General features: G+C 44.4%; 1 protein-coding gene across 1 annotated transcript in view; it reads left to right on the forward strand.

The window, feature by feature from the left end:
• The window catches only part of thbs4b (thrombospondin 4b), a 15,019-nt gene extending 7,139 nt beyond the window's left edge, over positions 1-7,880 (forward strand). The window contains exons 13-21 of the mRNA XM_017039087.2: positions 624-742; positions 1,926-1,978; positions 2,166-2,359; positions 3,479-3,657; positions 3,761-3,809; positions 4,737-4,933; positions 5,111-5,283; positions 5,931-6,070; positions 7,205-7,880. Coding sequence (XP_016894576.2) covers positions 624-742; positions 1,926-1,978; positions 2,166-2,359; positions 3,479-3,657; positions 3,761-3,809; positions 4,737-4,933; positions 5,111-5,283; positions 5,931-6,070; positions 7,205-7,263 — 1,163 coding nt within the window. The 3' untranslated portion in view covers positions 7,264-7,880. The remainder of the gene's footprint in view (positions 1-623; positions 743-1,925; positions 1,979-2,165; positions 2,360-3,478; positions 3,658-3,760; positions 3,810-4,736; positions 4,934-5,110; positions 5,284-5,930; positions 6,071-7,204) is intronic.
• Positions 7,881-12,881: the final 5,001 nt, after the last annotated feature.

The following is a 12,881-nucleotide window of genomic DNA, read 5'->3' on the forward strand; positions in this document are numbered from 1 at the left end:
GTTCGCGGTTTTTCCTCCGCTGTTCCTTGCGGCTGCTGCTGCTGTTCCTGCTGCTGCCACTGCTGCTGCTGCTGTTACTGCTGCCACTGCTGCTGCTGCTGCTGCTGCTGCTGCTGCTATCTTTCTGTAATGAACATAAATCCCCTCTGCAGCCAGACTGGAGATCACGTCTACTAGAAATGCAACACTGCCATCTAGTGGTAAAATTATGAAAAACATGCAACTCCAAGATAGGTGAATATGAATAGATAGGTTTTTCCTATAGAAAAGAGATGTATAAATCTGTAATCTCAGATTAGAGTAAATTATTATTAGTATGATTTTCAAGGTTTAAAAAATGCAAGTTTGGATTTAAAATGTTTTCCCAGATGTAATGTTTTTGTTGGATGGTTAGGTTACAGCTGTTTTTTTTACTTCATTTTAAATAGTAATCTGTCAGCACAAAAACAATAGTGATGATAAGCAGTGAAAGCTGCTCATGTGTAAATAATCAAATCAAATCTGTACTGAACTGCAGTGTTGACGACAGCAATCTTTATCTACTGCTGTTAAACAGACCAGAATCACACGGACTAACTGGCTGTGTGTGTGTGTGTGTGTGTGTGTTTGAAATTGTAATTAAGGCCTGAAAAACTTCTTGGACAACTGCCAGCGTGTCAAGAACAGAGACCAGCTGGACCGAGACGGAGACGGTGTGGGAGACGCCTGTGACAGCTGCCCTGACATCCCCAACCCCAACCAAGTGAGACAGACGGGGACAAGTGGACGGATGGATGGATGGATGGAGGGATGGAGAGATGGACAGATGGATGGATGGATGGATGGATGGATGGATGGATGGACAGATGGTGGGATGGACAGATGGATGGATGCAGGGGTGGATGGATGGATGGAGGGATGGAGGGATGAATGGATGGATGGACAGATGGAGGAATGGACAGATGGATGGATGCAGGGATGGATGGATGCAGGGATGGATGGATGCAGGGATGGATGGATGCAGGGATGGATGGAGGGATGATGGATGGATGAATGAATGGATGGATGGAGGGGGGATAGAGGGATGGATGGATGGATGGAGGGAGGGATGGACAGATGGATGGATGGAGGGAGGGATGAGGGATACGGGATGGATGGATGGACAGATGGAGGGATGGATGGATGCAGGGATGGATGCATGGATGGATGGATGGACAGATGGAGGAATGGAGGAATGGACAGATGGATGATGAATGCAGGGATGGATGGATGGAGGGAGGGAGGGATGGAGGGAGGGGTGAATGGAGGGATGGATGGATGGACAGATGGAGGGATGGAGGGATGGATGAATGAAGGGATGGATGGAGGGATGGATGGTGGGATGGATGGAGGGATGATGGATGGATGAATGAATGGATGGATGGATGGATGGACAGATAGATGGATGGATGGATGGATGCAGGGATGGATGCATGGATGGATGGATGGACAGATGGAGGAATGGACAGATGGATGGATGCAGGGATGGATGCATGGATGGACGGATGGACAGATGGAGGAATGGACAGATGGATGATGAATGCAGGGATGGATGGATGGACAGATGGATGCAGGGGTGGATGGATGGATGGAGGGATGGATGGATGAATGGATGGATGGGTGGATGGACGGATGGAGGGATGGATGGATGAATGGATGGATGGAGGGATGGAGGGATGGAGGGATGATGGATGGATGGACAGATGGAGGAATGGAGGAATGGACAGATGGATGATGAATGCAGGGATGGATGGATGGAGGGAGGGATGATGGATGGATGGACAGATGGATGCAGGGGTGGATGGATGGACAGATGGATGCAGGGATGGATGGAGGGATGATGGATGGATGAATGAATGGATGGATGGATGGATGGAGTTTTCTTGACTTGTGTCCTTGTGTCTCAGTCTGACATAGACAATGACCTCGTTGGAGACTCCTGCGACACCAACCAGGACAGGTAACTGCACCACAACAACAAACTCACCGACCACTGAACCAGGAACATGTTGTACTGGTACCAGGCCGTACTGTGACTGCACCACTACCATCCATCCACTGTCGTGTTTGAGTCCTGAGTTACCAGGTGTAGCTGATGAAGTGACCGTTGTACCTCATCGATGATGATGATGTCATTTCCTCTGCAGTGACGGCGACGGTCACCAGGACACCAAGGATAACTGCCCATTCGTGATCAATAGCTCTCAGTTGGACACTGACAAAGACGGACTGGGTGATGAGTGTGACGACGACGACGACAACGACGGGATCCCAGACATTATCCCACCTGGGCCGGACAACTGTCGGCTGGTACCAAACCCTGACCAGATTGATGACAACAGTGAGTCGTGTCTGCCTGAATGGAAACAGTAGCAAACATGACTAACATTAGTCTGTGGGAAACACTGGACTCTGTATAACTTCACTGATGTCAAAAGAAAGAATGACACGTGGACCAAAACATTATTTTTAGAAAACAATTCTCGAGACATAGATATCCTCTATTTAAGTCTAAACACTGCAACAAAGGAATCCATTAAAGCAGTACTTCTCAAATAGTGGGGCGGGGGCCCCCTTGGGGGACGTGGTGAGGTGCCGGTGGCCTTCGAATATGGAATTTGGCACGTGTGTACCACTGCTGTAATACTTGAACGATAACAAGCCTCCAGTCACTAGGTGGCAGCAACTCATACAGTGGTTTGTACAGATAAAAATATACATGTTATCAGGTGTTCAATGGCATTGAGAAACACTGCCTTAAAAGGAGAATTCCACCTTAAAGAATTCTGAGGGATATTTTTAAAGACATATTACCAGTTTCTGTCTTGATTAAAATTGTTCAGATTTGAGGAATTTAAATGAGTTACAGTAAATGTAACACAACTACACACTTGACAAAGACACTCAATGAGTCTCAATGAGACTCAAGTTCCTAGAGACGCCTGAGGGACATGTCCTTTAGTCATTAAGAAACCTTATAAAACGATGACTTCTGTCATAAAACCACAGTTAAACCCTCATACATCTGTAATTTAAAAACAAAAAAGATACAGAGCTGTGTTGCATTGCAGTTTTCACTTTTTAGCAAGGCCAACGCAGCCAACTTTCAACTTTAAATTCCAGAGACACCACCACAGAGTGAGCTTCCAGACAGATCTGGGATCATTAAAGCAGGGCAACACAGTTTCACTCTGTTCTTCTGTCAGAACCTCCTTTTAAAAAAGACATTGTCTGAACTTGGGAGAATTATTTGACAGGTTTCATATTCAGGACGTGTAGCTCATTGTCTGGGATGAAACGCAGAGTTCCTTCAGGAGCAGAGCTTTTTGACACTGACACTGAAGATGGTCTGGAATCCATTCCTTATCCACATGTGGGGAAACCAGTCGGAGCCGGTTTCATTAACACTCCTGACACGTCGGAGCCGGTTTCATTAACACTCCTGTATTTTGTCTTTCAGATGACGGCGTGGGAGACGTGTGTGAGTCCGACTTCGACCAGGACAAGGTGATCGACAGGATTGACAACTGTCCTGAGAATGCTGAGGTCACGCTGACGGACTTCAGGGCCTATCAGACGGTGGTGCTGGACCCTGAGGGTGACGCCCAGATTGATCCTAACTGGGTTGTCTTAAATCAGGTGACGTTGAATTAATGGTGGTAACTTAACGTAAAAATATCTTACGATGTTTGTTCTTTTATCAAAGCTCAGAGTCAGTAATAGTTCCGTCTTTCTCTCTTAGGGAATGGAAATTGTTCAGACCATGAACAGCGACCCAGGACTTGCCGTTGGTAATGTGTCTTTTCCCACAGAGATGAATATAAAAATATATATATCAGGGGTCATTTTGGTCCAGTGTCCGCATACAACATGTCCGCATACAACTGAATTACCGGACCAGTACAATCGTAACATAATTAACTATAAATAATGTTTTCATGCAAAAAAAAGTACATTAGATAAATCCTCATATTTAATTAAATATAATATATATTATATATATGTATAATATAAGTCCATCAAGTGGGCCGCATTGAAAGCCCAAGTGGACCGGTGTTGGACCGCGGGCCATATGTTTGACACCCTTGACATATATATATATACACCAGTCTATGGACACACCAGTCTATGGACACACCAGTCTATGGACACACCAGTCTATGGACACACCAGTCTATGGACACACCAGTCTATGGACACACCAGTCTATGGACACACCAGTCTATGGACACACCAGTCTATGGACACACCAGTCTATGGACACACCAGTCTATGGACACACCAGTCTATGGACACACCAGTCTATGGACACACCAGTCTATGGACACACCAGTCTATGGACACACCAGTCTATGGACACACCAGTCTATGGACACACCAGTCTATGGACACACCAGTCTATGGACACACCAGTCTATGGACACACCAGTCTATGGACACACCAGTCTATGGACACACCAGTCTATGGACACACCAGTCTATGGACACACCAGTCTATGGACACACCAGTCTATGGACACACCAGTCTATGGACACACCAGTCTATGGACACACCAGTCTATGGACACACCAGTCTATGGACACACCAGTCTATGGACACACCAGTCTATGGACACACCAGTCTATGGACACACCAGTCTATGGACACACCAGTCTATGGACACACCAGTCTATGGACACACCAGTCATCCATCTGTCACCGCTCTCTCTGTCCTAAGGTTACACTGCGTTCAGCGGAGTGGACTTCGAGGGGACGTTTCACGTGAACACAGTGACTGATGACGACTACGCCGGCTTCATCTTCGGCTATCAGGACTCTTCCTCCTTCTACGTAGTGATGTGGAAGCAGACTGAACAGACCTACTGGCAGGCAACGCCCTTCAGGGCTGTGGCTGAGCCTGGCATTCAGCTCAAGGTGAAATAAGGAGCCACCAAATGGCTCAAACGTGCAACTGCAGACGTCTCCTCATCCTTATATTTATCCTTATATTTATCCACGTCGCTCCTCCTCCTCCTCCTCCTCCTCCTCCTCCTCCTCCTCCTCCTCCTCCTCCTCCTCCTCCTCCTCCTCACCACACTGTCTGTTCACCAGGCTGTGAAGTCCAGGTCAGGCCCCGGGGAGCATTTGAGAAACGCACTGTGGCACACAGGAGACACCAACGACCAGGTGCGTCTGCTGTGGAAGGACCCGAGGAATGTGGGCTGGAAGGACAAGGTGTCCTACCGCTGGTACCTGCAGCACCGCCCACAGGTCGGATACATCAGGTACAGTGACTAAGACTAAGCTAAGCACAAGGATCACTGGGTTCAGCCATACCATTCAAAAACACAAAAGTGTAAATGTTTAAGTCTGTACAGCACATAAAATTCGATTACTGTTAAGTGTAAATGTCTGTACAGCACAGATATTTGAGTATGAGCTCCATGTTTGGAACAGTGTGGAGGACTAATGAGAAATATTAGCTCGCCAAAGTAGTTAAAAGACAAATAAGTAAAATAACCACGTAGCTATGTGTTAGCCAAATGGGTAAATAGTAATTTGCTAAGACATTACAGTCACCGAACAGTAAATTACTTCATATTAATGTAGATTAAAAACATGAAAACATTTTATTTATTTTTACAACTATTAGTCACCCTAAAATAGCTAAACATTAGACAAAATGGCCGAGTTTCAGCTAAACAGCTAACAGCACCCTCAACACTTGCAAATAGCTAAAAGACGTCCAAAACAGTGGTAAAAGTTAGGCAAAAGAGAGCAAAAATTTCGTACAATATTTTGAAAGGAGCTAATGTTTAGCCGAAAGTCTAAAGAGCTGTGAAATGAAAACTAAATGTTAGCCCTGAAGAGCAGATATTTTAATTGTTTTAAAGAAACAAACATATTCAGTCATTCTGTCCTTCTCCTTCAGAGCTCGTTTCTATGAGGGGACGGAGCTGGTGGCCGACTCTGGAGTGACAATCGACACAACCATGAGAGGAGGACGGCTCGGTGTCTTCTGTTTCTCTCAGGAAAACATCATCTGGTCCAACTTAAAATACCGCTGCAATGGTGAGCGACCAACTCGTCGTCACTGTTTATTATACTACGACTAATATCTATAACAGGCATGAGCAAACTAGGGCCCGGGGCCCGGATGCGGCACCTTAATCCTGCCTGCCAAACTTTTCAAAATTATATCATTTATTTATATTATCTTCATCCTTCTTCCACCTTTTCCCTGCAATACCCACGTTTCCCCAATAGATGGCGTAAAAATTTGCATTTTAGCCTTTATGCGTGATTTTTCCATGTCATTTATCTTCGTTTGCACGAACTTTTTTCATGTCATTTATCTTCGTTTGCACGAACGCTCCACCTATCTGCTCCTGACCCGGCAACGCTGTTTAATATTAGGACAGTTGTGGCCCACGAGCCAAAGGTTTGACCACGTCTGACCTATAACCATGTTGCAACTCGTGTTCCTCTTCAACTCCACAGGAGAGGAGAGGTGTTTTATAATCTGTAGATAAAGTATCAACGTGAACGTCAGTCACTCTGCTGAACTCTCTCTTATTTCTCAGACTCTGGGACAACTTGGTTAAAGATGTGATTTGTTTAATAAATATCGTGTACGGCTCTGAAACAGCATGGTTAGCATCGGAGCACCAGAGGTGGGACCAAGTCATTGCTTTGCAAGTCACAAGTAAGTCTCAAGTCTTTGCACTCAAGTCCGAGTCGAGTCCAAGTCAAGACTGACAAGTGTCAAGTCAAGTCCCAAGTCCTTACGTTTCTGTTTCGAGTCCTTTTAAACAAAATAATAATATATTCACACAGATACACTTAGGGTTTTGGAGAAAGTATCAAGTCTTGTCGAGTCAAAGGGCTCAAGTCCAAGTGAAGTCACGAGTCGTTGATGTTAAAGTCCAAGTCGAGTTGCAAGTCTCCTTACATTTTGTCAAGTCGAGTCTAAAGTCTTCAAATTGATGATGACTCGAGTCCAAGTCATGTGACTGGAGTCCACACCTCAGGCTCCTCCGTGACTCGTGTCTGGGATGTGGCTCAGCATTTCACATATTTTGTCTGGCGGTCACGAAGCGCTGACTGCAGCTGAGAGGAGAATGACTTTGGCCTCTCTCTCTCTCTCTCTCTCTCTCTGCGAGACACTGAGGACGTCTCATGATATTTCACTCCTTATTTTCACAGACACCATCCCTGAGGACTTCCAGGAGTTCAGAACTCAGCACGGCACTGACTCAATCTAAAGTCTGGATGAAAAAAGAAATATCACGACGCAGATGTCGGCCACAGTGTGTGTGTGCGCGTGTTGTTTGTGTGTGTGTTGTTTGTGTGTGTGTCTTTTGTACTGTTCGTGTCCACTGTCGTCTTTCATTCCTTTCTCATATTGTTTCCTCCTGTTATAACATATAAAAAGACTTCTTTTCCGAGCTCGTGGTGCTAAATATTTTAAGTTATAATACATTTTTACAACTTTTTTTAAGCAACTTCCTTCCACGTAGTTTTAGGAAATACCTGAAAGCAGACACCGTTGTGTGGCATTGTTTCACTTTTTCAACGTTTTCAAGACTTTTAACATTCTTATCTTCCATGTTTCACAGAAATATACTGTTGAAGTATTTGGTTGACACAGTACTGGTGTGTACTGGTATATGTTGATGATGCTGCAGTTGTACTGTTCCTGTACTACGCCTTGTGTTTACCTGTCATTGTGTAGGGTTGTTCATTCAAGGAGATTCTCTTTGTCACACTTTGTCTTTTCAATGACCTTGAATGTCAGGGCAACCTCGTTTCCTCCTAACGACTTTGTCCTCAAGGCCTTGAACATTTATTGAAGCTCAAAATAAAAGGGCTGGTTAAAATATGGATGTGTATGTGTCTGTTCTGATCGATCTAAAGGTGAGGTGACTGGGAAAATTATCCAGTGTTGGGGAGTGGTTCAGGTACCGTCAGTGGGTAAACAGGATGATATGTCTGATATTAAAAAAAAAAAAAATCTAAGCACAGAATCTCAAAACGTTCAATCCTGTCGGTATTTATACAATGAAAATACAAAAAACCAGTAGAAATGACTGCACACAGGCTGTGGATCATGAAAAATAAACAAGTCCAAAACCAGTAGAAATTGCTGTGGATCATGAAAAATAAACAAGTCTCTGGGAGCATTTCTGTGATGTTACCTTATCGGGTCACAAGGACAACGATCTGGCACCAATATTCGGGACGAAGAGTTGACCTGCATGTTGACCGGCCCTGCCTGCGGTCCAGATCTGAGGAGTAGAATCAGACAGACAGTGATCACTGACAGGGATCGGTAGAAAAGTAAAGTTGTACAAATTAGTATCTTCAGTTCGTATGTCAACACAAAGAATTGAGACCCAGTCGTAATAATGACTTTATGTCCAAACTATAGGTCAACCATCAGGTTGAACAGATGCAGTGATACTGTCTCTTCATATATAACCTTTATTTGAAAGGATGTGTTAACATACAAGTCAGAGTGATTCATAAAGACTCCTTTTCTTCATGAATTGAGGACACCATCCCCTGAAATTAAAAGCCTGTGTTTGGTTTGAGCCAGAAATAAATTCAGCACTGGAACGTTTTTTTTTTTTTGTTTGTTTGTTTTTTATCCCCCATTGGCTGCAGAGGAGAGAGAAGAAACCATCTATTTTAATCAGGCAGGTCTTCTGCAAAATGAAAATAAATCTGGGGAAAGAGGGCTGCATATTATCACCGGGATTTCATTAAATTAGGTTTAAATATGACATTATCAGCTTTGCTGTGGAGGCTACGTATTTGTCTTCAGTTTAAACGGGTGAGGATTATTCTCTGTATGCTGTGCTGAGGAGCAGAGAGTGAACCATCCACACAGTATTTGTGTTTGTATGTGGAATCATTTGCAACTTTTAATTATTTTATTATAAGCACTTTTATTTGTGTACTCTCCCATACTGATATTTGTGATACTTGAACCATCAACAGGGCCACATACACAGACAAACATACAGTACATACATAATTCATGGTCCTGTTGCATTGTGGGAGAAAAACCAGGGGCACATGTATATAAAATGTAATATTTTCAAGAGCAAATTTTTTTTTTAAATGGTCTAATCCATTGTTTCCCAACATTTTTTTGAGCCACGACACATAAATGATTAGATTAATCAAATCAAAGCACCAATAAAATATAATGATGTTCCAATTCACTTAATGTGAAACCTGGTGCTGATTAGTTGAACACAACCGTTATATACTAACAGAAATTGAAGAAAGACACACAAAGACTTCCTTTAACAGCTGAGTCTCTCTTCTTTTTTTTTAATAACCATCTGCTGCCACCTGGTGGATGAGTATTAAATCGTTCCATGAGTTACAAACCAAGTCAAATTATTTTTGCAGTAAATAACTATTATTCAGACCAAATGTAACTGAAAATTGAGAATCTGATGAATAAAAATGTGGCAATACCCTTGTAGTACCTCTGTCAACCCTATAGGGGTCACAGGCCCATTTTTCTTGCACTGCACACCTTTGCTTTATGCAAATATGGTCACAACAGTTACAGACGGTCAGATCTCAAATACCAGTTCCTATATGAATGCAGTAATTCAACTGATACAGACGGTCAGATCTCAAATACCAGGTCCTATATGAATGCAGTAATTCAACTGATGTGTACTGCACATACACAAGTAAGAATACATTTCTAGTATAGTTTCAAGTGCTGCCCAACTATCCTTGGCAGTCCGATAATGGCTCCACTGACGGCTTGGACGCCTCCCAGGTGAACGGGTTGGAACGACAGCCAACCCGTTGTGTTGTCTCAGAAACAGTTTCTAGACCAAATGTTCTAATTGTTTGCAGTGGAGGTAAATGGAGGCTCTCCATCAGCAGACACTGTCCTCAGTGCCAGGTGGTGTTGGACAGGTGTCCTGCTGCCACTGTCCTTGGACAGGACTTCTCCTTCTGCCTGTTTTCCAGCCATGCTGGGCTCGGCTGCTGGCGTTCTGGCCGGTGACGGCACACACTTCAGTTTGTGTAGAAGAACGCACCATTAAAAGACACAACAGACTATGAGGACGTTATTATATGCTTTGTGTTGACTTGAAGTTTTTGACTTAATTACAGAGGGGTTTTTTTATAACAGGAAACTCTAGATGTGATCACAGACTTTTTGAGTCCATGAAGATCGTCTGAATACTCAGACGTCTGTCTTTCATATCGTGTGTCACGCTTCGCTCGCCCATCACACCCCCTCCTCAGCTCACATTACCCGCCTGCACACGACCTTCCTGCCTGTCGACTCTTATCTTCCTCCTCATTTTCTCTGAGATCTTAGCCATCTGCAACCCGCCTCCATCCGTGACCTCCTTCTCTGAGGAGAAGGACATTTAAGGAGCCTTAGAGAAATCATCAGCTGTCAGAAGAGCGGGGGCTAAGAACGAGCCCCTCCGCATCAAACTGGGATGGGACGAGGGTCAAATGTCCAGTGTGAAGATTTTTCCAGAAATCCTCCTTCATGTTTTTATTTTTCTTGATGTGAGTCCATTGTAGAGAGTTAGAGTTCTAGTGTTTACAAACTCTGTCAAATAAAATGGCTGGTATGAGAGGGTGGGACATGTTTTGTGGACAATAACGTCTCAGTAATGCACCTTGTCTAGACAGCAGAGGGCAGCACTTCCCAAGGAAAGATGGGAACACGGCATAAAAAATATATAATTTAAAAAAAGGAACTGTGTAGACAAGAAAGAAAATATTGATCTGTGTTCTGATAAATGACATTAACATGTTCATGTTTTCAAATGTTTCAGAACCAGAGTGACTCAGAGTGACAGACTCATTTAGAATGCAGCAGTAAAACACCTTATTTTGAATATTATAGTTAACTTTGCAGAGATTTGAAGTCTTACTGTCACTGTATTCTAATCTATGTCGTGTCTCATCGTCTCCTCTCTAACTTGATCTCCAAACTGCTCCACCTGAACTGTCCCTCTGATCTGCTCCTCTCTGCTCCTGTCCATCATCATCTGCTCCACCTTCACTCCAGCCTTTTAGACAGAGCCACTGTCTCTAAACCAAACATCATAGCAGGTCTCACTGCTGTCTTATAAACTGGACCTTTGAACCTTACTGCTATTTTTCTGTCACAAATCACCCCTGATACTCGTGTCCATCCATTCCACTCTGCCTGCAGCCTCTTCATCACCTCTTTTATGTCACTGTCCATTTGCCTGGACGTTTGACCTGAGGAATTTGAACTCTTCCTCCGTTACCACCTCTGGTCACTACATTTTTAACATATATGTATTGTCTTGCTCCTGCTGATGTTTATTCCTCTTTCCTCCAAAGCAATCTCTCCAAATTCCCTTTGACCTTCTCCCTACCCTGGGTTCAACTCAAGCAAAACTTCACATTTAGACCAAATAGTCATAATATATATGTCTTACTCTGTTTTGTTTTTTGACATTTTCCTGAATCGTTCTTACACCAGCAGCTGTAAAAATAACAATTTCACCACAGAGATCAATAAAAAGTCTTTCTGGTTCTGAAAGTATTTTTTCACTTCTCTTCTCGTACGGACTAGTCTGAGTCTCACTTTCGCTCCTGTTCTTCTCCTTTTATCTGCACTTGCTGTGAGTAAAGAATCCCTGTTGGTCCAAACACAGCTCTGTCTGGGTCTGTGTCTACACTGAATATTTACATTCATGTCTGTCTATGCTTTTTGGCTCCGTCGCCATCTGCCCATCTGTGCATCTGGCCCACGAAGTTTCGAGTCTAGCCAACAAACCCAACGACAGACAGTCACACTATCAGGCGTGTGTGGGAGATCTGGTACATCTGAGGGGGGGGAGGGGGGGTGAAGAGGGTGAGAGACGAGGGACGGCGAAAATGAGAACATCTTAGCTTTACTGCCCGGTGATAAAATATGACTTGTTATGACAGTTCTGTCTTTAGACTCCCCCTGCTGGCACGTCCATCTTTGTCTGAACTACAGTGGCCGGTGGGTCAGAATGACCTGAGTCAGATGATTTCTCTGCAGTTCTTTTCACACAACATATGAGATTCATCCAACGACCTTTAAAAAGCAGCAGCAAGTGTTAGAAGTGGGACGCTGTGAGAGGAGGTTTGTGTGAGTCCACGCTCAATAACTTTCTGACTCACCTCCCTGGGTCCCCTGCAGACTCCTCCCACCAAACATAAGAGCGAACATGAGTGTGGTAATATTTACCATCCAGTCTGAGAGCAGAGAGCAGAGAGCAGAGTGTCTGTACTAGGCCAGAAAGCTGGTTTAAATACTAGGAAACATGTCCCAGCTGTGCAGTGTTATCACTCATTTCCTGCTGCAGTTCAGTGTCTCAGTGTACTCACCGGGCAGTTTTGTTTAAGTAGGGCGACCATGTAACCTCCTGGACGAAGTCAGGAGGAAGAAGTTATGGGTGGTTGGGTGAATGGATGGATGGATGGATGGATGGATAGATGGATGGACGGACGGATGGATGATGTATGGATAGATGGATGGCTGGCTGGATGGATGGACAGTCGGACGGATGGATGGATGGACGGACAGACGGACGGACAGACGGACGGACAGACGGACGGACAGACGGACGGATGGATGGATGGATGGTTGGATAGATGGATGGATGGACGGATGGATGGATAGATGGATAGATGGATGGATGGACGGACGGATGGATGGATGGATAGATGGATGGACGGACGGATGGATGATGTATGGATAGATGGATGGCTGGCTGGATGGATGGACAGTCGGACGGATGGATGGATGGACGGACAGACGGACAGACGGACGGACGGACGGACGGACGGACGGACGGATGGATGGACGGACGGACGG

Source organism: Cynoglossus semilaevis, chromosome 14, assembly GCF_000523025.1.
Source record: "Cynoglossus semilaevis isolate Cse_v1.0 chromosome 14, Cse_v1.0, whole genome shotgun sequence".
Taxonomy (NCBI): Eukaryota; Metazoa; Chordata; class Actinopteri; order Pleuronectiformes; family Cynoglossidae; genus Cynoglossus; species Cynoglossus semilaevis.